Source organism: Lagenorhynchus albirostris, chromosome 21 (assembly GCF_949774975.1).
Source record: "Lagenorhynchus albirostris chromosome 21, mLagAlb1.1, whole genome shotgun sequence".
Taxonomy (NCBI): Eukaryota; Metazoa; Chordata; class Mammalia; order Artiodactyla; family Delphinidae; genus Lagenorhynchus; species Lagenorhynchus albirostris.
In genome coordinates this window covers 15154370-15181013 of record NC_083115.1, presented here as the reverse complement: position 1 = coordinate 15181013, position 26644 = coordinate 15154370, and the positions used below count along the sequence as shown (strand labels likewise).

The 26644-nt window shown below is 34.2% G+C and overlaps 1 protein-coding gene across 3 annotated transcripts in view; it reads left to right on the top strand.

Annotated features, from left to right (window-relative positions):
• SGCZ (sarcoglycan zeta) overlaps positions 1–26644 on the top strand; it is a 318034-nt gene that overhangs the window by 250253 nt on the left and 41137 nt on the right. For 2 of the 3 annotated variants that reach the window (XM_060136375.1, XM_060136374.1), the window contains one exon: positions 25421–25543. The exons of the other annotated variant lie outside the window; for it this stretch is intronic. In XM_060136375.1, the coding sequence (XP_059992358.1) occupies positions 25421–25543 (123 nt within the window). The remainder of the gene's footprint in view (positions 1–25420; positions 25544–26644) is intronic. 3 annotated transcript variants of the gene reach the window in all.

Below are 26644 nucleotides of genomic sequence, written 5' to 3'. Positions count from 1 at the left end.
TATATTTGATTATATAGTTCTCTTGGTCAGGTTAAAATAATGCCCATTAGCTCATCTAGGAAAAGGAACTTCGCCTCAGGCCCTGAACTGTAGACTTATCCTTCCATAAGGAACATCAGATGACATAATGGACAATGTTTTGGACCATGGTTTTAGGGGAAAAATACTGAAATATTCATCAATTGAACATTTCTTATATAACCTTCACATAAAATTCAAGGAATAGCATTAAATTTTAACTCTCTAAAAAGCATTTTATCAGGTTTCTAGGAAAATATGATCCAGGTACATTGCTTTCTGAAGATTTGATAATATACAAAAGAAGAAAAGCCTGGAGAACATTGTCTAATGACTAGTTAGTATGTTGAGGGGGAGTCTATTTCAATTGATGTCTTAAGTGAATCTTTGACAAGTGTCATTTTGTAGTCTGCTTATAGACTGATTCTCTTTTAAAGAAAATTACTAAGATGCTACTTGGGTACATAGTTGATTAAAGGCTGACACGTAATTTTTAAAATGGATTTACATGATTTTAGAGTCCTGATAGGCAAGTGGGTAAAAAAAATCACATTCTTAACTACTGGAGAGCAGGTCAACACTAGTTTTGAAAGATTTGGGAAGAACTCAAATTCATGCAAGGTAGATTTGAGCTTCTCAAATAATCTATCTCTTAAATAAGAATGTAGAATTCCATGTTCTGAGTCATACTGGTATTGGTGTAAAGCAGAGACTTGGGTGTTAGCCGGAAAAAAAAAAAATCTGTTCAGAATGAAATGAGAAGAGCCTGAAAACCAAGATTAGTCTCCAAGTAACAGAAATGAGAGAAAAAAGAGGAAAAGCCAGTTACACTTGTCTCTTTCTTACCGTGCCACATTTTTCCATACGATGCCCTTGCTGGGGCAAAGGTTCAAAGGTTTGACAAAGTAGGACAGAAACTGATACCAGATCCATAGATGGAGTTATTCTCCATCAAAATAAAAATGACTGCAGTTTCCACAGTGCACTAGACTCTCTCTATACATTTTCAAATCCTACTGTTTCTGCTTGGACACTCTTCTTCTGACTCTTTTCCTTGGTAACTCTTACAACAACCTTTACATTTCAGTTCCATGTATTACCTGCATGATGACCTGCTCCAGTTGTGTGCACCAAAAGTGCCCTCTAATTCACCCTTTCATAGTGTTAATTTTATTCTGCTGTAATTACCTGGTTCTTTATCATAACCCTCACTAGGCCATAAGGTCCTTATGCCACCTGAGGGCATAAGGTCCTTAAGGACAAGGTCCTTAAGGACAAGAACCATGTTTCATTTGGCATTGCCTTCCTGGTGTTCACCTCCAGTGACCTCTGTTTCTCTTCATCCAGACATTCCCATGGTAGCAACTTTGACCTTGCCATCACTGAAAATGAAGTCAGATATCTAATTTTCTGATCAAAACGCATTATCCCACTGTAGTTGCCAAAAAGTATGCCAAAAATAAAATTTAGGGCATCAAATTGATACTAGGAAAACAAGAATTTGTACATATGAGTGGGGGAGATTTGTTATGAAAATCAAGGGGAATAGATTTACAGTAAGTATTAAAAACTTGTAAAAGTTCTGTGTTAACTGAAGTAAGTGGTTTTCTCCAATAACATTACTCATTTATGAACCTAGATTAGAAAAGTTCCTCAGCTCTCTTCTGGTCTTACAACATCTACCAATTTGTTTTGTATAGAATAGTATCAGTACCTTTGCTGATTGAACTTAAACTAAAAGCCAAATAGACAAATATATCATTAGAATTATTAAGATTCAGAGAAATGCATTTTTATTCTATTTTAAAATGTTCCAGGGGACATCAGTAAATCACTGGGTAGTGCACTGAACAACTTTAAGTTCTAGGAAAAAGGAAGATGAGTTTATATACACAAAGAAGGAACTCAATATAACTTCCATACTAGATTAATGCTACAAAATCACCAAGGGGTCCTTAAGCCTTTCATAAAATATCTTGGAAGGAAGTGAAATAGAAAATTCTTAATCAAATATTTGCATATATTCTCACATTAACATGGCTTTAGAATAAAACTTATTACATAAATCTGCCTTTCATCAATGTGTGGTATTAAAAGATTCTCCTAGTATGGATTATTTTTCTTTTTTTTTTTCTTTGTGAAACTCAGTAAGAAATTGCACAGAGTTGATAATTATCTTGAGAAAGAATTTTAAATATAAAACTAGTTTTATTCACTGAAAAACTGTTTAAAGAGCAATAGATAAAAACCTTCTTCCAAATAAAATTGTGAATAGGGAGATCTTTAGCTCATATACAGGGAAAATAAAATTACGATGAATTGTAAGGCCCAGTCATCAAAGTTATGTTCAGTTCCATGTCTACTAATGTACTTACAAACAGATGGTCCTTAACCCTGCTTTCCACTCTGAAAATTTAGTAGGTGACATTGCTTTTAAATTTTCTTAATTAGATCTTTAAGCTGGTGAATTTAAAGAGGTTGACCATTCCTTAATTTATGTAAATTAAGAAGTAGAAAAATATGTAAGAGAAGTCTCAGAAAGTAATAGAAGAAAAAAAATGTACTGATAGCAGCCACCACATACTGAGAATCTACTAGGAATAGGCAGTGTGTTAGAAAATGTATTTTCCAATTCTTAAACAAACAAAATTAAAACAGAAACCAGAAACCAAACCTGGACTTCCAGTTTTCAAGCCAGCATACAAGAAGCGTAGGACAACACCACTGTGTTCTAATAAGCAAAAAGCTGGACAAACTGAAAAGGCAACAACTCTTCTTAGATCTGTAAGAGAAGGGAAGTCACAGGGCAAACTGCTGCACTCAGAATTGGAGAGACCAACAGGCAATTACAGAGAATCTCAACTTAATGGAGTTTCTTCATGAGCTAAAACCTCTGGTCCTGGGGGAATCACTGCCAGAGGTAGGAAAACCTGAACTGTAACAGATGAATTGGGGGAGGCTAGTGTATACAATTCCTTTTATCACTGAGGAGTATTCCATTGCCCAGATGTGCCACAGTCTGTTTATCCTCTGACTGGTGAAAGGACATTTAGATGTTTTCTGGGTTTTGGTGATTGTGAATATAAAGCCACTATAAACATATGCATACAGCTTTTTATGTAAACGTAAATTTTCATTTGATGTGGGTAAATACCTAGGAGAGGGGTTACAACGTCATTTGGTTAGTGTAAGTTTATAAGAAGCTTTCAAACCGTTTTCCAAAGTGGCAGTACCATTGTGTATTACTGCCTGCCTAAATGACCATTTCCACTTGCTCTATATTCAAACCAGAACTTGTACTGTTTTGTTTTGTTTTAATTCTAGCCATTCTAATGTGTATGTAATGGTTTTGACTTGTATTTCTCTAATGACTAATAATACTGAGTTTCTTTTCATGTGTTTATCTTCTATTTGCATTTCTTCTTTGATGAAATGTCTGTTTAAATGTTGGGTTGATTTCTAAGTATTGAATCTTGAGAGTCCTTTGTATATGTTGAACAGAAGTTCAGATATTTATTTCATAAATAATTTATTTGAGTATGTGGCTTCTCTTTTCATTTCTTAACAGTGTATTTTAAAGAGCAGATGTTTTTAATTTTAATGAACTTGAATGCATCAATTTTCTAAAATGGATTATACTTGGAATGACATTTCTAAAAATATCATTGATTCATCCAAGGTCACAAAGATTTTATTCTATGTTCTACTCACAAGGTTTATAGTTTACAATCCATTTTGACTTTATGGCTTAATTTTCATATATATTGTGAGGTAGGGACCAAGTTTCTTTCTTTTTTTTTTTTTAATGAATATCTGAATGTTTTAGTACCATTTGTTGAAAAGACTATCTCCCCTCTTTTAAATTGCATTGGCATTTATACCAAAAATCATTAATTTTATAATATATGTGGTTCTATCCCTGGACTCTCTATTTTGTTACATTGATCTATGGATCTGTCCTTTCATAAGTACCACACTGTCATGGTTCTTGCAGTATTCTATGTGATTATTTATAGTAAACTATTAAATTAGTTACTGTGAGTTGTCCAACATTGTTCTTCATAAAAATAGTTTTGAGTGTTCTAGATTACCTCCTTTTCCATAAAAATTTAGGATCCACTTGTCAATCTGTACAAAAATTCTTGCTGGGATTTTTATTGGGAATACATTGAATATGCAGATCTTTGAGGGGAGAATTGATATCTTAGGAATATTGAGTCAATACATGAACACAGTGTATCTCACCATTTATTTAGGTCTTTAATTTTCTTCCTTAGTGATTCAGATTTTTCAGCATACAGAACTTGTATGTGTTCAGTTAGATTTAAAGCAAGTAATGATTTGGGGGCTATTATAAATAGCATTACATTTAATTTAAATTTCCACTAATTCATTGCTAGTGTAAACATGGACATTTAATTTTTTTGTATGTTGACCTTATATCCTGCAAACTAGCTAAAATCACATTACTTTTAGTAACTTTTTTCTAGATTTCTAGAATCATGCCATCTACAAATCCCTTCATTCTTTTCCAAACTGTATGCAAATCCCTTCATTCCTTTCCAAACTATATGCTATTTATTTATTTTTCTTGTTTTTATTCTGATTAGGCCCTCCCGTACAATGTTCCATAGGAGTAGTGAAAGTAGACATTCTTTGTTCAGGCTTTGAAGATATTGTTAGCTTTAGGATTTTTATAAATACCCTTCATCAGGGAGAGGAAGTTCCCTTCGATTGCCAGTTAACTAAGGATTTTTATAATAAATGAAATTTGAATTCTGCAAATGCCTTTTTTCTAGCTAATGAGATGATCATATGATTTTTCTTATTTAGTCTGGCATGATGTAGTGAGTTATACTGATTTGTTTACAGAAGCTGAACATTGATTTTTATGTTTATCCTGAGATAAACATCATGGTGTATTATCCTTTTTATAAATACTGCTTGATTTGATTTGCTCATATATATGATTACATTGAAACTTTAAGATGTTCTTTATTCCAGACAGATATTGGCCTGTAGTTTTTTCTTCTTGTAATATCTGTCACGTTTTGGTATCAGAATAATACTGGCCTTGTAATAAGTTGAGAAATGTCCCTTCCATTTCTATTTTCAGGAACAGTATAGAAATAATATTATTTCTTGCTTAAATGTGTATTAGAGTTGGCCATTATACAAGTGAAGTTATTTGGACCTTATGTTTTCTTTAAGGAAACTTTATTAACAGCTTTGTTGGTGCTTAATTTACATAATATTAAATACATTCATTTTAAATGTATTTAAAATGTTTTTTTAAATGCTTTTTAGTAAATTTACAGAGGAGTGCAACCATTGTCACAATCCAATTTTAAATCATTTCTGTTACCTCCAAAAGGTACCTATTCCCCATTTGCAGTCATTTCCCTTTCCTATATGCCTTCCCAGTCAATCAATAATTTATCTCCTCTATAGTATACAAATTTGCCTTTTCTGGATATTTGATATAAATGGAATCACATAATACATGGTCCTTGAGGCTCATCTGTGTGGTGGCATGTGTTTCAGTAACCCCATTACTTTTATTTCTGAATACATACCACTGTACAACTTTACCACATTTTGTTTGTTCATTCACCAGTTAATAAACCTAAGGATCATTTTCAGCTTGGGGCTATCAAGAATAACACTGCTGTGAAGATCCATGTACAAATCTTTGTGTATACTCAGGCTTTCATTTCTCTTAGGTAGATATCTAGGAGTGGAATTGCTAAGTAAATGTGTGTTTATTTAAAACACTACCAAACTGTTTTCTAAAGAGGCTGAAAATTTTTGCATTTCAAGGTTCTCCACAAATTTGCCAACACTTGCTCTTGTCTCTCTTTAGGGATAGTCATTCTAGTGGGTGTGAAGTGGTATCTCCTATGGCATTAATTTGCATTTTCTCGCTGACTAATATTGTTGAGCATCTTTTCAGGGGCTCATTAAACATTCTTCTTTTTTTTTTTTGGTGAAATGTCTATTCAAATATGTTGTCCACGCTGAAATTGGGTCACTTGTTCCCTGACCAGGGATCAAACCCAGGCCCCCTGCATTGGGAATGCAGAGTCTTAACCGCTGGACCACCAGGGAAGTCCCTACAGGAATGTTTTTAAACATAAATTCATATCTTTAATAAATATAGGGCCATGAAATTTATCTGTTTTTCCTTGAGTGAGCTTTTGTAGTTTGAGTCTTTCAAGAAATATGTCCATTTCATCCAAGTTTCCAAATTTGTAGGCATAAGTCGTGTATAATATATATATTTATTAACTTTTTAGTATCTTTTGAATCTGTTGCGATGCCACTTACTCATTACTGATATTGGTGTGTCTTCTCACTTTTTTCCTGACTAGATGTTTACCACTTTTACTGATCTTTTCTCAAACAATAAGGTTTGGTTTTATTGATATTCTCCTTTGTTTTTCTTTTTCTATTTCATTGATTTCTACTTTGATCTTTATTTTACTTTTTTGCTACTTTAGTTTGCTCTCCTTTTTCTAGTTTTCTGAGATGAAAACTGAGGTCATTGATTTTAGATTTTTCCACTTTTCTTATATAGATGCTTAGTGTTATAAATTTATACAAATTCAACTTTAGTCTTAATCCAACACATATATTTTGTTTTCATTTTCATTCATTTCTAAATAAATACTTTCTATTTTGGTTTCTTCTTTGGCTGATGGTTCATGTAAAACTGTACTGTTTAGTTTTTGTGTGTGTGTGTGTGTGGTAGGCAGGCTTCTCACTGTTGTGGCCTCTCCTGTTGCGGAGCACAGGCTCTGGACGTGCAGGCTTCAGCGGCCATGGCTCATGGGCTCAGCCGCTCTGCGGCATGTGGGATCTTCCTGGACCGGGTCACAAACCTGTGTCCCGTGCATCGGCAGGCGGACTCTCAACCACTGTGCCACCAGGGAAGCCCCATGTACTGTTTAGTTTTTAAAATATTTGCTGATTTTTTGGTCTGCTTATCATAGTTATTATTGGGAGATGGGGCTTGAAATTTCTGACTGTAATTTGGGGTTTGTTTCAGTTTTATAAATTTTTCCTTTGTATATTTTGTAGCTCTGTCATTAAGTGTATAAACTTTTGGTATTCTTTTTGCCCCTTAGATGAACTGACCTTTTTATCACTATAAAATGAACTTTTTTATCCTTGGTAATATGATTTGCACTAAAATTTATTTTATTTAATATTGAAACAGTCACTCCTGTTTTCATTTGACTAGAGTAATGTGGCATATCTTTTTCCATCTTTTTAGTTTTAACTTATTTGTGTCTTTGTATTTAAAGTGGATTCATTGTAGGTAAGGTCTTGCTTTTTATCCAATCTGCAAGTCTTTACTTTGACCAGAGTGTTTAAATTATTTATGTCCAATTGATGTGGTTTACTTTAAGTCTATCATCATGCTATTTGTTTTCCACGTATTGCCTTCTTTGTTTCCTTTTTATTTCTTTTCGGTCTTCTTTTGGATTAGCTGAGTATTTCATAGATGCTATTGGTCTCCTTATTGGCTTATTTGTTTTATTATTTTTCTGGTTGCTTTAGTGCTTATAATATACATCTTTAACTTAAAACAGTCTGCCTTCAAGTGATAACATGCCTCTTCAATAGGACCTTAGAATAGTTTAATTTCATTTCTCCCCTCCCAGTTTTTAGGATACTGTAGTCACAGATTTTAGGTACACAAGTTATAAATTCCACAATACATTGTCATTATTTTTGTTTAAATAGTTAATTATCTTTTAAACAGTTTAAATAATTAGAAAATTATACTTACCAAACCAATATAGTTACCATTACCCTTTTTCCTTCTGTATAGATCCCTATTTCCGTCTGAAATTATCTTCCTTCTAAGAACTTCCTTTAACATTTCCTAGAGTTCAGATTGCTGATAATAAATTCTTCAATGTTTTACATCTTTTTTTTCCCCTTTTTTTGAAAAATATTTTCACTAGGTATAGAATTTTAGGTTGTTCTTCTTTTGGCGGGGGCAGGGGACAAGGGTTCTTTAAAGATGTCCATGTCCATCTTACCCCTTGCATTATTCCCAGTAAGTATCTGCTGCCCTTCTTATCTTTGATACTCTGTGTATAAAAAGTGTCTTTTATTTATGATTACTTTTATAACTTGCACTCCATCACTTGTTTTGAGCAGTTTGACTATGGTTTTATTTGGCATCATATTCTTAGTATTTTTGTGCTTAGGATTTGTTGAGATATGGGTTTATAGTTTTCATCACATTCGGACATGTTCTGTCCATTATATCTTCAAGTATTTTCCTATCCTCAGTCCTCCTTCTCTTCTTCTTCAGGGTATCCAATTATAAGTATATAAACTCACAGGAAGTTATTTTAAATAGCACTGATGTTATTTTCATTTTTAAAAAAATCCATTTTCTCTTTATGTTTTATTATGGATCAGGCTCACTTCTCTTTTGCAACATCTGATGTACTACTAATCTCACTTAGTGTATTTTTCATTTCATTGTAGTTTTCATCACCAGAAGTTTTATTTGGGTCTTTTTTTAATCTGTGTCTCTAACTTCGGGGCATACAATTATAATAACTGCTTTATTGTCCCTTTCTGCTAATTTAAACATTTTTTTCAATTCTAAGCCACATTTTATTAACAATTATCCTCATTATGGGCCATGTTTTTCTGCTTCTTTTCATGCCTAGTAATCTTTCAGGGTTTGATGTGAGGGATGGCACATTTTTTTTCTTTTGGTGCTGGGTATTTTTTGATAAATAGTCTCAAACTTTGTCCTGGATGTAGTTAAGTTAATTGAAAACAGATTTTTCCCTTCAGCGTTCTGCATTTGATGTTTCTTTGACAGACCTCTGGCTTTGCTAGGTCTAGGGCTAATTATTTCCTATTATGACTGAAGATTTTCCTGAGTCCTCTAACCATGTCCCATGAATTATGATGTTTGTTTTATTTTGCTTGTTTTTTGATTTTGTTATGTTCAAATCTGGCAAGTACTATTCCGAGCACTCTGTGAATGCCAGTCACCATTCCCTCTATTTCTTTCCCTGACATGGGGTAGTTGTCTCACATACTTACACTAACATGTAATCTGCTGATTATTTAAGGGCAATCCTCTGCAGATATCTGGAGTTCCTTTCTCTCCGCATCTCTGTTCTCTTTGGTACTCTGTCCTAAAAACTGCCCGTCGGGGCTTCGCTGGTGGCGCAGTGGTTGAGAGTCCACCTGCCGATGCAGGGGATGTAGGCTCATGCCCCAGTCCGGGAGGATCCCACATGCCGCGGAGAGGCTGGGTCCGTGGGCCATGGACGCTGAGCCTGCACATCCGGAGCCTGTGCTCCACAACGGGAGAGACCACAACAGTGAGAGGCCCGCATACAGCAAAAAAAAATAAAAAATAAATAAAAATAAAAATAAAACTACCTGTCATAGTTTCTGTTCCATCTCCACAATTCAGGAAGTCTGCTGGGTTCCCCTTCTAGGCACCACAGCCTGGGAACTCCCTTAACAGCAACTTGCAGTAATTGTGTGACTCATCTCATTTGTTTCTGTCTCTCAGGTATCACTGTCCATCATTTCCTGAGGTCCAGTGTCTTGAAAATCATAGTTTTATATATTTTGTCCTTTTTGTTGTCATTTCAGACTAGAAGGTAAATCTAATCCCAGATATTCCATCTTGATCAGAAGCAGAAAAAAAATACACACACACACACACACACACACATACATATATGTATATAGTTTTGATCATTTTCTTATCATGCCCAGCTATGTTAACATCCTTCTGAAACCTTAGAATTCAAAAGGTAGCTGAATACACCAGCAATGTATAACCGAAATGTGTGGCACACTTATCCTCTCTTTATATGACACTCTTATTCATTCAAACTAAGATTACACTAGACTTCTGATAGTAGTTTTATTATATTGACTAATTGATTAATTTTATATCTCTTCCCTAGCAGGGGTGCTCTTACTCTGGTCACATTTTTAATTCACACCAACAATCAGCCATCACAGAAAGCCTGTAATAAAATGCAGCAATCCAGACAGATATGATTTGATCAACCCAGAGTTCAGCTTGACCACTTTCTTGTTCATCAGCATTGCATTTCCATTTATACAGTCTAAGATGATGTTTACTCCTCAAACACATGGGGCATAGTTATCTAACAGATAAAGCACTTTTATCCCACAAATGTTGATAATTCTCCTCCCTCATATTCTGTTTTTGTGTCGCTTTTCAAAGGATGTCTCTTGATGCCTACGAAAAATATAATTTATTTATCTCAAAGTTTATTTTAAAAACTATTATCTGATCCCATCATGACTTGTCAAAATCCTTTGGAATTCTGATTGTGTAGTTATTCCTCCATTTTCTGTGTTACGTGAAAATTTAATTAACATGGCACCAATGTATTCACCAAAATGATTAATAAAACATGTTATTGAACTTCCCTGGTGGCGCAGTGGTTAAGAATCCACCTGCCAACGCAGGGGACACGGGTTCGAACCCTGGTCCGGGAAGATCGCACATTCCGTGGAGCAACTAAGCCCGTGCACCACAACTACAGAACCTGTGCTCCAGAGCCCACGAGCCACAACTACTGAGCCCACGTGCCACAGCTACTGGAGCCCACGCACCTGGAGCCCACACGCCTGGAGCCTGTGCTCTGCAACAAGAGAAGCCACCGCAATGAGAAGCATGTGCACCGCAACGAAGAGTAGCCCCCGCTCACTGCAGCTAGAGAAAGCCCATGCACAGCAACAAAGACCCAACACAGCCAAAAATAAATAAATAAAATAAACAAATTTATTTAAAAAAATAAAATAAAAACCCACGTTGTTGAAGATAGGAGTTTCCTTATTAAACTATAAGGAGTCGCAACTTATCAGAATAATTTCATGCAAATATAAAATAAACACATGTTGAACCAGACAAAGCTAGACAGATTTGGGTGTCTGCATTATTATATCCCTTTATTCATTTAGATTGTCATGAGTTGAAAGAATATTTAAAATTGGACTACAATTGTTACAGGAAAAGCAATGGACAAACATTGTAGAAATGTGTATTTTGTTTAAGAAAGAGAGATATAATTGTACTTCTATTTGCTAAAAATTAAAAGAAAAATTCAAAAGGAACCACAGAAATTTTCCACTTAGGGGAAATAGCAGAAAAGGATTTCTAGGGCAGAGGTAGAAGTGAGACTTCGCTGGTGTACATTATGCTTTTAACTGTTGTATCCTATAAATGCATTATCTTGTCAAAAAAGAAAACTTGATTTATGACAATAATGTAGGAGAAAAGATTTTGACAGCCTATAGGATATAGTTTTCCATGAAGAGATCTTTGAAAAAAGTACTAATTCTGCCAGTGTAACTACAATTAATATATTTAAAAAGCTATCTCAGCATATACATAACTGTGGCAAATTAAAAATATTATCATTTCTTTCAGTATATGCGGATATACGTACCCATCATATACATATATCTAATTTTTAATAGGTGAGAGTATAGTCTCTTACAGCATACATCTTAATTCTTTCAGGTTCTATTAAACTTTTTCAGGTTGCTTGCCATGATGATTTCATTTTCAAAATGAAAATTGTATTCTAAATTCAAATGTGTACTCCGTGAAGGCTATCTTCTGTTCTCCTTTATAGTAGTTTATATCTTAAATAGCTAGATATAGTGCTTGAATGACATTAAGGTAATATTGAGAAACTACTGACATCAATTTCATTCTCATCTAATTAGTGAAGATGAAGGCTCGAAAGAAAAGAAATATAGAACGAGGTAAAAGAAATAAAGTATTAAGGATAGGCTTAGATAGAATTCTGGAATAAAAGCTCAAACATCATATGAAATTTATTCATGGTAATTTACTGGTAATTTTTATTAAAGAGTGCTTGGAGGTAGCAAAGCATTTTAACATCTGAATGTGATATTACTTTTCCAAAATATACATGTTATGGGAAGAAATATTGGAGATTTAATTATAAAAAGTGAAGAGTGTTTAACAGTATGCAAATTATGTGTTATTGAGAAAAAAATTCAGATTGGATGAAGATATTTGGTGCTAATTATCAAGGACACCGCTATCAGCAATAGATACAGCGGTGTTCTTTTCCTTCTTATTATTTATATTCCTTGAAATGCAAAAATGTACTAAAAGAAAACATAGTAATTTGCTAAAGAAAAACAATAAAATTATCTATTTTCTGTTTTAATAAGGCACCACCCAGTTGGAATTTTCAGAGGAAATATAGCAAGTACCTTCTTATATATGTGATTTGTTTTTTAAAGTCATGAATTGTATGGCATTTTTTCAATAAGTCATAAATATTTTGTGTTAACAAAATACTGTGTTTACAAAGTACATATGACAGAAATCTAACTGGTTTCTGCTCCTGTTAGCCTTACTCTCTTTCATTTATAGGCAAAGGGATCAGTATTATTTTAGATTAACTAGTACGACTAAAATTAGGATGAGAAATCCTGCAGAATACGGAATCTAAGCATTAGTAGCAAAAGAATAGTAAGAAAGATGCATATAAACGTTGACCTTAGGGTTTTCCAAAGTCTGAGCAATTATCAAGATTAATTTCTGAAATAAAAGCTCTCATATGACGTTATAGATACCGTTAGTTGCTCCCTCCTCATAACTATTCTTTCCTTCTCTTTTAGTAATACAATCTCAGGTCTAAGCTGGGCATATGACTACTCAACTCAAGACTATATGTCTCCCTTACAGCTAGATGTGCCTGAGTTCTAGCCAATGAAATATAAATAAGGTGGTGTGTACAATTTTAGATGGTGTCTTTTTAAAAAATGGACCTGCCCTTTATTCTGTCTTCCTGCTCTCTAGAATGAGACTCATTAAAATGACCAGTAGCACCTATATTGGTCTCCAAGATAGAAGCATAGTTTGAGAGTGGCAGAGAAAAAAATAGAAAAGGCCTGCATTTCCAAGACCCCATATCTCCATTCTAACCATGGACCACATACCAAACATGTATCAGAAAGAGAAACAGCCTAATGAGTATTCTGATATACAGTAATATCCAGAATGAATATTTTGGAAATATAATTTCAACTCTTAGATATGCCTGCAATAAATAAGTGATGATAAAAGAATTTGCCCTACAAGTTTTTCAGATATCCTAATAATATTCCATTTAAATTCATCATCAGATTACTTACATTCTCTGAACACCAAAAAGCTATTTTCAGGGAAAGACAGGTGGAGGTATGCTGGTGAGGGAAATTTGGACTAGTATTTAAAATGTGCTGCACATGTGGCTATAAAACTTTTTTTTCTTATTGAGCTGGATAATCTGATAACAAAGAGTGCTTTGAATTGGAAAATTCCCTTGGAGTTTAAAAAAATATATTAAAGTGAAAGACAATATGTTGAAAAGAATTAAAAGCTTCATTTGGATGATAACAGCGTAGGAAGTTACTTTAGATGACTCTAAAAACACACACACTCTTTTAAATACCTATTCTGAAAGGGGGAGATGAGGCATGAAAAGAGGATACACACTGAGTAATAGATATCAGTAAATAAGAAAACTAAAAGTCCATTTTGCAAATTATTTTTAACAAATTCGAGTGATCTCTACTGAAACACAGTTAACTGCCTAAAAGCATCGGAAGTTTCCCCAAATATTTAATTAAATAAATGACTTCATCATATCCTTGCCCCAAATATTACTAGTATGTTCAAAAATTTAGCTTGGGCGGAGGGGCAGTTTAGTTATTTATAATTGTTCTTGAATATTTTGAAATATTCAGGATACCAAGAAATCTTTCCAGAGACTAAGGAAAGTAAGAATGTTATTAGAAAGATGAATGTAGGGGAAAAGTAGATCTTAGAGAGATATTGTTTATTTTATTTATCTGAAAACCCCGTTACCTTATTTAAATAACTCATTAGACAGCGGTTTTATTAAACTGGAAGAAAGCAATGGGTTAGAGACATGCTGTTTCTGAATTAACAGAAATTTTAATTTAATTTAAAAGACTCAATCTTTATTCACTACCTTTGCTTTTGTCATTCCGTTTTGAAAATAAATATTTCAATGTATTTACCTCTTTCTTTGGGTTTCTGTATCAGTTAGGGGTTTGGAAGAAAAAAAAAATGACACAGAGGAAAAAAAGTGGAAGTGGGACCTGAGATAAACCTTGAAGGTAGAGAGCTAAACGATTGGGGTAAATTGTGGCCCTATTCACTGAGAAGGAGATTACTGAGGAAAGAATAATTTGGCAAGTGTGTGAAAATCAGGAGTTCTTATTGAGACAAACTATATTTCAGTACCTTTTAGACATCTATAAAAGGTGTTTATATAAACTTGGATTTCCAGGTAAATATTAGTGCACATGTTAGAAATCTTGGACTCAACACATACATGTTACTTAAAGCCATGATCCCGAATGAGAACCCCCAGATGCATGGAGAAGTGAGAGGAGTAAATAGAGAGGATTTCCTTCCGTTCTTTTTGGGTTTTTTCTTTTGCTCTGGAGACTTTTCGCACAGAATACAGTTTAAGAGGGAAGAGATATGGGGATATATGTATATGTATACCTGATTCACTTTGTTATAAATCAGAGACTAACGCACCATTGTAAAGCAATTATACTCCAATAAAAATGTTAAAAAAAAAGAATCATTATTCTGACCTCTGAGACATGTAAATGTTTAGAGAATAGGAAGAAAAGAAGAAAGCAAGGATATAGCCTGGAAAAGTATGACTAGGGAGCTAGTAAAAATGCCAAGAGTGTGGTTTCTCAAGTCTAATGAAAAAAGCTTTTAAGGAAAAATGTGTTGAATGAGTCAGATGCTACTGAGAGATCCTGTAAGATGAGGTCTATGGCTATTAAATTTTGAAAAATGTTTATTCCAGATCTTGATAAGACCAATTAGAGTGGAGTAGAGAGAATGAAATCCTGATGTGATTGACCATTTGAAGTGGAAAATGTTTGTAGTCCGGATGTGTAACTAAACTATTGATTAGCTATTATAGATTGAAATGAAACTTAAATGTTATAAAGCCTCATTAAAAAGAAAATTACTTCCTCTTAGTATTAGTTCGTACATGTACACTGATAATGTTGTTGTTGCCATACAACCATTAGGGTGGGATACTCTATTTTAGAAAGTACTAAATCTCATTGTGCTCTAATGAATTTTCCGGTAGTTTCAAGTTAGAAATATACTTTTATTAAGCACATGTTGCTCTGGTAGTATCATCAAGTAAACTGATCCAAAATCACAAGAGATTACGCACACACAGGGGAAATTGTAATCTACAGCACTTCTCTTTAAAAACATTTTCTTTTTAAAATATGTGGTTTTAGTTTAAAAAGCTATGCTATTTAAAGCTGCTATTTAAAGTTGTACCTGTGAGGATGTGTACATTGATTGTGATGCCTCTAATGAGGAAGTAACACTGATAAACCTGATCAAACAATCAATATAGATTTTGGTTTATCAGCCTTGTATAATTGTTTAGCAATTCCAATATACTATAATCTCCTTGGGTACAAAACCCTTTTCTTCTTTATTTTCACATACTCAGCGTTAACCTAGTTTGTGAAATACAGTGAATATTTAATAAATACTTTAAAATTATTGATAATTAATACTTTGGATCATATAAGACTGAAAAAAACATGGTTTAAATACCACTTCAACGTAAATGAATGCTTCTTAGTGTGTAATTTGTGTCCAGGACAAGGGCGTATAATATAGAAGTGTTATTGCAAGAAGGATTTATCATCTACTGATACAACAGCGGAGACAACCTGTAGACTTTGAACTATACAAAACTAAACTTGGTTCCAAAACCTGGAATTAAGACTCATTCTTGACTATCTAAGCAGTATGTTAAATTCTTAATCATTTAATTATTTTTCAGTAGATTCTTTGTTATTCTTTAAATAAATTCTTATTATTTGAAAATGATGAGTTTTATCTAATTCTATTATACATAATATCATTTACCTTTTATTATCTAAAATTGATATTTATATATTGACCTTGCATTCAGAGACTTTGATACATTGATTTCCTAATTCTAAGAATATCTTTGTGGATTCTTTGGATTTTCTATGTATAGAATTATGTCATCAGTGAATAATCTAGTTTTGTTTCTACCTTTACAATTCTTATAAATTATCAAACCATTTTCTAGTTGTATTCCACTGGCTATGATATCTAGAATGAATATAACTGTTGAATATAACTGTTAATAGTAGGTATCCTTTTCTACTTCCTTATGTTACAAGGAAAGCTTTCAATACGTCATTATTAAGTGTCAGGGTTTTAATATGTTTTTATGGATCCCTTTATCAGGAAAGGATACAAAGTTTGGTAAATGGTTTTCTTATGAACAATGTTGAATTATGTCAAAAAATTTTTATACCTCTCTGAGCTAATCCTGTCTTTTCTCTTTAAAACTTCAAAGATAGTTAAATACATTTACTGAGTGTCAGATATAAACCACTCTTACATGCCTGGAGTAAACATGGTGGGCTAATGTGTTACTTAGGCTTTTTGATTTTTTGTTTATGAGTATAATTATACTGGAATCTTTACTCAGTGTGCTATCTCTGTAAGGTTTTCGTGTCAGAATTATGCTAGCTTCATGAAATCAGTTGGGGAGTGTTTCGTATTATTCTGTTCTCATTAAGAGTTGTAATTTGTATTCAAGTTAATTCTTTCCTGAGTAGCACAGACTAGGATTTCTGTGTGTGTGTGTGTGTGTGTGTGTGTGTGCATGTCTGTATGTGTATATATGTAAAGATTTTAAACTATTTATGTAATTTCCGTACTGTGTTGTACTATATTATAACGGGAGTGCTCAGGTTTTCTGTTTATTCCTAAATCAATATGGTAAGTAATATTTTGTAGGCATTTTTTTCAAGTCAAACAGATTTTCAAATTTATTGATACAATGTTGCTATAAAATATTTGTACCATTTGAACGTCTATAATATCTGTAGTAATGTCCCTTTTTATTACTGATATGTATTGTTATATTTAAATATTTTATTAATTAATTTCACCATAAATTGTTCTATTTTATTAGTTGTAATAAATCTACTTTTGACCTCATTGATCTAATGTATTATAGATTTGTACTCTATTTCATTAATATCTGCCCTTCATTATTTGTTTCCATCTACATTTTGAGGATTTTTGTTGTTGTTGTTTTATTGCTGTTGTTTTCTACTACTCAGCATAGGGGGATGTTTGATCATTAATTTTTAGCATCTCTTCTCTTCCAATATAGCTATGTGAGGCTAGACATTTTGTTGTAAGTACTGATTTAGTGTATTTTACAAGTGTTGATAATAATATTGTAATCATTGTTTAGTTTGGAACACTTTCTAATTTCAACTATTATTAGAATTTTGCCCATTGCTTATTTTAATGTGTGTTTTAAGATTTCTAAACATATGGGGATATATCAGTTAACTTTTGTTATTTAAGATTGATTGCAATGTGGTCACATAAAAATCTCTATAATTTTCATGCTGTAATCTGTTAAGATTTGCATTAAGCCAGAGTAATGATACACTTTTTAAGGTATTTAATAGAGTAGGTTGAGATAAAATAGTCAAATAAAATATTCAATTATTCCCCAATATATATAAGTCATTTTGCTGAAAACTTTATACTTATATAATGTAGTAGACCATTATATTCCAATAAAATGGAAAAAATATTCAATTGAAAAGGAGCACTTTAAAGTATTTATTTTATTTATATATGCATATATATATTTGGTTTTTATTTTTTATTTTTGGCCACACTGTGCATCACGTGAGATCTTAGTTCCCTGCCCAGGGAACAAACCCATGCCCCCTGCATTGGAAGTACAGAGTCTTAATCACTGGACCACCAGGGAAGTCCCTAAAGTATTTAGATTAAGGATTCAATGCACGACCAATATGCCAACGTTGATAAAAATGTTTTAATTGTCCCATTATTATTATTTTTTTTGCTGTGTTACTGAGAAAATATTTTATAATCTGTCAAGAATCTGCAATTGGCTAGTTTTTCTTGTAGTTTTGTCAAATGTTGCTTTGTTTTGACATCATGTTTCTACATCTATAATAATTTAAATTGCTAAATATTCATGGTGAATCAATTTTTTGTCGTTATGAAGTAACATTTGATATATTATTAATGCTTTTTAATTTAGAGGTACAGAGCATATTTTTTTCCTTTTAATTAAAGACTGATGAATTTTTTGTGGGGAAATTCAGTGATACTTAAAAGGTGGAACATTCCCAGAATTTCTGTTTAATAAAGATGAACATGACGGAAAGGAGAATACATAGAAACTTAAAGAAGAAAATAAAGAGTAAAAGAATTCAGCTAAAGGAAACCCAATTCAAAATTTATGAACTCTTCAAAATGAGTGGGGTCAATGAGTAATTTATTGATTTCTAAAATTGGAAAGTTCAGAGCTTGATTCATTCGTTTCTAACTGGATCTGACTATTTAAGCAGTAGTTTCAGGAATGTCTCTCTGTCCTTCTCTTTCTCTTCTTTTTTTTTCTCCTTTTCACTGATTGGCTGATTTCTCAGGCAGACTTTCTCCATGTTGGAAGTACAGCTAAAAGCTTCAAGTTTATATCATGCTCAGTGTCTGATCTCAAAGAAGAATGTGCCTCTTTTTCAAAACTTAGAGCAAAAATCAGGAGAGCATTTGAGTCACGTGCTTGTGTATGGATTAACTGCTTTGGTCTGAGAGAATAAAATCCTATGAGAACTGAACCACTTCTAGAGAAAGAGCTGGCCTCCCATGCCCCCATGGGGAGTATATTGTCAGGAAAGAGTCTGTGGAGCAATGGCATAAAAAAGATGTTTACTCCAACAGCAATCAGGGAATTGTAAATTTAAACCATAGTGGCATACCTTTTAACATGCAGATTGGTAAAAATTAAAGTCTTTTAACGTTCAGTGTTTGCAATGATGTGGAGTTACAGGAACACTCATACTTTCTCCGTAGGAATGTAAATCAATACAACCAGTTTGGAAAGCAACTTTTTATTATTTAGTAAAATTAAAGTACACACTCTGCTGTCCAGCCATCCCACACCCAAGTAAAAGCCCTAGAACGCGTTTGCCCAAGTGTAGAAGGATCCTTACACAAAAACATTTATAGCATAATTGTTACAGATTCTGATATCCTAGAAACAACCTAAAAGATTTTCAATGGAAAATGGATCACTAATTTGTGGTATATCCGTACAATAGAATATCACAGTGAAGGTGAATAAACCAGAGCTACAATTTAACAAAATAAATCTAGTCACTGAAAAATACAAATAATATAAAATGGTGTGTCTGTGCATGTGTGTGTGTATCTTGTGCAAAACATGCAAAAATAAAAAGCTTTGATGGATACATACATAAGTAGTAAGGTTATAAAATGGGAGTGATAAAGACTCATTTGGGGACATTGCTGACATCTGGAGCTCCCTGAGGATCAAGGGACATATGATTAAGGAAAGGTTACACTGAAAGGTTCACCTATTTTGGAAATAGTAGATATGTATTCAGTGGGGTGGTGGGTAACATTATTTATATAATTATTATATGCATAAGTTTTTCATAACTTTTTAGAAAAGGATGACGGTGAGCAATAGTGTGTGATCGCAGGGATAGTATAGATGGGCAAGGAAGTGATACACAAGGCTCAAAAGAACAAATGGTGGAGAGTCATGGAATTCATTTCAACTTAAAAACACACTTTAATTGAGGAATATTGTGCACAGGCATCGGTCTAGACACAGGACTGTAGGGAGTCCCAGGTAGGGCTACAAAGGTGAATATAGCCTCAGAGTAAATATAACAACCTTATTTGCTGATGGAAGAATGGCTGCTCCTCCAGTTCCAAAACAGAAGGCAGTTCCTGAGGGTAGGGGGAAAGAAACAAAGACTGATCTCTGGCAAGAGGCCATGAGGATTGCAGATCCCCAAGGCTCAATAGCCCTTCTTCTGAGACAAGCTTCCCAGCCTGGCCCTGGTGACCTTCCCTTTATTCTGCTGCTGCTTCTCCTCTTGTCCCCCGTACACTCAGAGTGCACTTTCCACGTGCAAGATTTTAATGACACACATCGTGTAAAATAAAATAAACCTCAGGCTTATTTACACTTATATTTCATGAAAGCAGCTTACTTTGTTTCAAACTTGATTTGGTTTTTTTCCTGACCCATGATAATTCTAAATCAGCAATTTCAGAACACTGAATTTAGTTGACTGTATTGAATCTTGTTTTTGTTTTTCTTGTGGGAATTTCTAATCTTTTAATAATGCTCTTCTTTAAGACCTTGAAAATATTGACAGACATACAAAATTAGAGTTATATAGGAAGAAAGGATTCATCCTGCTATGCTTGAGGAAAACACACCAGACATATCCATTTTGATCTTTGCCTTGTTTTCTTTTTATTGAAGAAAACTTTCCAGTTCATGTCTTCGACTGATTTAACATAGAAAATGCAAAGCCAGTACATAATTAACGGAGCCTCTCTACTTGTCTGCAAAACATGCATTTGGACACTAAATATGACTGTAAGAAATGTGAACCTTCCAAAAAGGGCAGTGGAGCCATCTCTGAGGGAAATAAGAAATTAACATTGTTGTTGTTTTATTTGTTTGCTTTTAAAGAATCTATACAGAACATTAAATGGACTAGAGAAAATATTAGGATATGTATTGAACACTTCAATCCTTTTAAAAAACCTATTATTTTGCTTACATATTTTCTTTTTTTCCTGCCAGTTCTCTTTTCTTGTTCTTTTTTAAGTTGAAGTATAGCTAATTTACAATATGATGTTAGTTTCAGGTGTACAGCATAGTGTTTCAGTATTTTTACAGATTATAGTTAATTGAAAGTTGTTACAAGATAATGACTATGATTCCCTGTGCTGTACAATAATATATCCTTGTTGCATGTCTATTTTATACATAGTAGTTTGTATCTCTTAATCCCATATGTCTATCTTGCCCCATTTCCCTCTCCACTCTGGTAACCACTAGTTTGCTTTCTATATCTGTGAGTCTGTTTCTGTTTTGCTACATACATTCCTTTGTTTTATTTTTTAGATTCCACATATAAGTGATATCATACAGTATTTGTCTTTCTCTGTCTGACTTATTTCACTAAGCGTAATATTTCCTAGGTCCATTCACATTGTTGCAAATGGCAGAATTTCATTATTTTTTATGGCTGAGTAATATCCCACATCTTCTTTGTCCAATCGTCCATTGATGGACACTTAAGTTGTTCCATAATGCTTTGGCAATGGTAAGTAATGCTGCTATGAACCTTGGGGTGCATGTATCTTTTCGAATTAGTGTTTTTGGTGTTTTGGGATATATACCCAGTAGTGGAATTGCTTGGTCATATGGCAGTCCTAGTTTTAGTTTTTTGAGAAACCTCCATACTGTTTTCCACAGTGGCTGCACCAGTTTACATTCCCACCAACAGTATACAGATGGCCAACAGGCACATGAAAATACGCTCAGCATCGCCAGAGTGTTTGCCTGGCTCGGTCTGGGGTGCACGCGGAGGTGGTCATGGGAAACCCAGCAGCTCCAGAGCAGTCCTCTCTCTGCCCTCTCAGTCCTGCCTCGAGAGCGAGCCAGTGAGCACACTCCTCACCATCAGAGTCCATCCTTCCCACAGCCCTCCTGCCTGTCCCAGAGGTCCTCCAACCAGCCAAGGCAGCTGGTCTTCCCCACATAGGACCCCAGGACCCAGGCACCCAGTCTGTGGCTCTCACCTCTCACTCCCCAGTGTGCTCACCTTTGTATTCTCCCTTTCCTCTGAGTCTCCTCCCGGGGAGCACAGGTCCCAAACTGATCGCTTTTCTTCCCTTCCTGCGCAATTATGTGTGGACCTTTCTCACAGCCTTGGTTGTAAAGGAGTCCTTCTGCCAGTTTCCAGTTAGTTTTCAGTGAGAAATTTTCCACATGTAGATGTATTTTTGATATGTTAGTGGGGGGAGGTGAACTCCACATCCTCTTACTCTGCCGTCTGGATCCATCTCCCTCTTTTCTTGCTCTATACCTAATCGTTCTTTGATTTTTGAAGTTGCTGACATGAACTTCTCAGAGATATTCTGAAAGAAGCACTTAGTCTTGATACTTTAGTTAGCAATTTCGTGTTTAAGATGACTAATAAAATACAGAGCTTCCAGGATAACTTGTCTCCCATGATCTATTTGCTAAGGAATCAGAGCTCTTTACCCAGAGACATTCAGACATATTGCTTTCCTGCAACTCTGGAGGCATCTTTGATTGAGATAAGGTTAAACTGGACATCACTGCCCCACTGAACAACTGGCTTCTAAGGTGATCTAGCCTAGAGAATATGAGATGCTAACTTGAAACCTGAAACACAGCATAAGACAACACAAAGCACATTAGGATATAATAAATTCAGTTCCATATATATAGCCTAATATATTTATTTTAAACATAAATATTCACAACAATGCAATATATGTCCAATTACATATATTAAGTGCTTTCCATTTGCAGAAAGGTAATATACAGAAGCACAATACATTCAAAATTATTTTCTGACTTAAAATATTTACTTATTATCAATGCACTGCTAATTGCTTGCAATTTTGCCTTCTGTACTTATATGTTGAATAGAGTGTAGTCTGCTGTGTTAATTTATATATCTATTTTTCAATTGGATGAGTCTTTATCCATTTATTTATGGCCTAGATGCATCTCTTCTATTCCAGGTGCATAAATGTTTTCTAATCTGCTTATTTTCTTTTGCTTATTTAAATGCAATGAATTAAGATTTCAGCTTACTTTGCCACATCCAGACACTTAACTTATATTTCTAATAGTTTCTGTGACTTATAATATAGCATTTTTATGTTAATAAATTGTCTCCCATGTAACAACATTAAGTATTATGCCAAGAAAAGTCTTGCTGCTGTGTGTGTGTATATAGTGTGTATGTATGTATGTATCTATAAGCACAGAGATCTGTATACTTCAATGTCATTAAAGTCAGAGATATATTTTGTGGATCAATTCACCCAATAATTAAATATATTTGAAGGAAGCAAGGTAGTGTACATGTTAAGTTTTACATGTATAGTATCTGTAATATCTTTTTGGCAGTTCATATTTAAGGTATGCCTCAGTTCCCTGAAGATAGATTGAAACACAGAAGCCTCAAAACTCAGAAATCACTTTTATCAACACATGTGGCCTCAAACATGGCTTTTTGAACATCATCTATTTGAGTTATTATGGTTCAAAGATTAAAAGCTCAATACAGGAAAGTTAGGCCATGATGAGAAGAAAACAAAATCAACTGAACACAGGCTGCTGAAATAATGTTTGCAAGATCAAATGCAATGACTGTGACCAGGAATGATAGGTTTTCCATGGTTTCTCCAATATTACCATTAAATCCCAGAAGGAAAGTTATTTGCTTAAAAAAACAGACTTTAAAATACAATTTATGCTGTTTTGAACTTGATAGCTTGCATGGTTAACACCAGTTTTTAAGTATTTAGCATTGTTCTTATTGGAGGTTTTCACATTTTCTTTGTGGACCTGAAAACATATATGTAGTTTCAGAATATAAGAAAAATTTCTTGTTTTCAGAGAAATTATCCCATATATTACCAGTTTGGAATAATGTCATCCTCTTATTAAGTACTCCTCAGGAGCTATGATGATGGGGAAGTGTAAGTTACTAAAGTGTAAGTACTAAAACCCATGGACTAGGGTTGAGAGTAGGGCTGAGGTGGGGTTGAGGACTAAGGAAATGGGAAGAAAGTTAAGTCTTGCACTCATTCACCTCTACAACATTCTCCTACTAAAAGCCTACTAGAAACTAGACACAGTTTTAAATTTAGAGGGCGTTTTGGAATACAAATATAATCTCCTGTTTTGAATTCCTGGGGGTCATATAGCTAACAAAAAATGGTAGTACATTGTCTTACTCCATTTGGATTGCTATAACAAAATACCATAGACTGGGTGGCTGAAAAACAGATTTTTATTTCTCACAGTTGTGGAGGCTGGAAGTCCAAGATCAAGGTGTCAGCAAATCCAGTGTCTGGTGAGAGGCTGCTTCCTGGCTTACAGACAGCCAGCTTCTCCCTGTGTCCTCACTCCATAGACTGCATAGAGAGAGAAAGCAAACTTATTTGTGTCTTTTTATAAGGGCACCAATCCCATTCAGGAGGGCTCCATTCTCATGACCTAATCACCTTCCAAAGACCCCATATCCTAACACCATCACATTATGAATTAGGATTTCAACATATGAATTTAGGGCATACACAAATATTCAGTCCATAGCATATGTAGAGAGAAATGAAAAGAAATATGCACAAAGGGTGCTATGCCCAGGTCCCTGAGTGGACCACATTGTACTTGCCAGGAGTTTCTGATGTAGATAGCAGCAGAGGGATGTTCCAGATCTCAACAGGAGGGGCAGACACAGATCCATATGCCAAATGCATTACGCCAAAAGAAAGAAATCACTGTTATGGAAATAGCAGTTCCTCAGCCCCTGACCCGTTTGATCTTCTTGCTGAAGCCCTGCTCACTCTCAAATTAATTATGTTTTCCACATATGGGAGCTGGCTTTGTGGATTGTGGATGAATCAATGTGCAAAATTGTCCAATAAATTGAAAATAGATTTCAATTGCATGATGTAATTGTAGTTCTTTAAAGTATTTTAATAAAGAAAATTATTGATTAGAAGATACATTGGAGAACACTAAATATATATGTTATGTATGTATATATAGATATACATTTGCGATATTGAATCTAAAATGGATTCACATTCAGTAGTAATAAAGAGTGAACAAATTGCAGTATTAAATCTATGAAGTGTAGAGTAACTAAAGGTTCACAACTGAATAATGCTTTATAAGTACCTTGTGATGTAGCAAGTGTGGGCACTATTGTCTACTTGCAGAGAGAAAACACGAGAATCCTTCAGTCCACAAGTCCTTATGAAGCATCCAGCACATGCCAGGTAAAATGCCAAGTCTTCAGGCTGCCACCAAGAACAAAGCAGACATCGTCTCCCTTGTGTATATGCAGAGATTTTCTAACTGGCTAAACCCACACAGACCTTGTCAGGACTATGTCAGGATTTAGAGGTCAGATGTGTACCCAACCAACCTAGCCCAGCAATACCTTACCAAATTAGATAGCCTCCTGAAAAGGATGGTAATTTTAAAATATTAATTTAGGTATAAAACATACTGTAGAGATTAAATAATATATATATTTCTCTTCTTTTTTTAAAAAAATACATGTTAATGGTTTCCTGGATACCAGATTCATTTTTAAACCTTTCCTCTGACCATAGGAGCTGATGCTGTGGAAGCTCAGTGTAAAAGATTTGAAGTGAGAGCAAGTGAAGATGGCAGGGTGCTGTTTTCTGCAGATGAAGATGGGATTACCATTGGGGCTGAAAAGCTGAAAGTTACAGGTACTGTAGATGGAGGTCTTGGAACATTGTTTACTGCTTGAAAGAATACGCAACTGAACAAGAAACTACTTTTTTATATCTATGGTCCCCACGCCTGAAATTGAGTCTTGCATAATATCATGATATCACATCATTTGATTTTCCAGTAGTCATAAACAGAAAGCTCTGGTCGTGGTTGCAGAAGACACTATAAATATTAGCCTTAACGATATAAAAGCAAAGCTGCACGTCTCAGGCAGGGTTCGGTGGAGGAAACTGAGTGTGGATGGTGGAAGAAAAGGTGGGGTGCAAACAGTGATTAAAGATTACTCAAGGTGATAGATAAATACAATTTAGAGGTGTTACTCAACAGTAAAAGATATGCAAAAGAAGAACTAAAACATCAACTTTAGAATGAAGTAAGGGGAAGGTTTTAAGTAAATTAAATTCCTGTTCTTTAGGGCTCATAATTATCTTCAAAAGTATATAAATCAAGAAATAGCGCTAATCACCTATTACTGAGACATTATTAAAGTCATTATTCTAATATTAGGGCCATTAGTGTCAACCACCAACTGAAATGAAAAAGCAACAACAAGAACAAAATAACAGAAAGTTAAAAGCACGATTGGGAATGGGGAAGAATTTTATTAATACTATTTTAAGCATTTTGAGTACAATCGCTTTTGAATAATTTGATTTACAACCACAACACATATTATTTTGATAAAATGTTTTTAAAAGACAAAGAGGCCTATATTAAAAAAATTGAATATGTTTGGCTTAGCGTTTCCCAAATTTGAGTTTGGGGACAGTTCATGGGATATCTATCACATCTAGGTAGAACAGCGCCTGTGGGCCATGTGAGAGCAGTTTGCATGGTAAATGACCTCAGCTCTTGGGCTGTTTGGGTTAAATTCTGCCTCCACCATTCAATAATTTGAGTAAATCTATGCCGTCTATTTTCCTTCATCTAAATGATTGAAACGATAGTGCGCACATGCCTGTGTGTGCACGTATGTTTTTAGAATGTTTTGGGCACATAATGAAGACATTGTAAAGGTTAGCTTTTTGTTTTTATTAATAAAGATAATATTGATATTGCCAATATCCCAGACACCA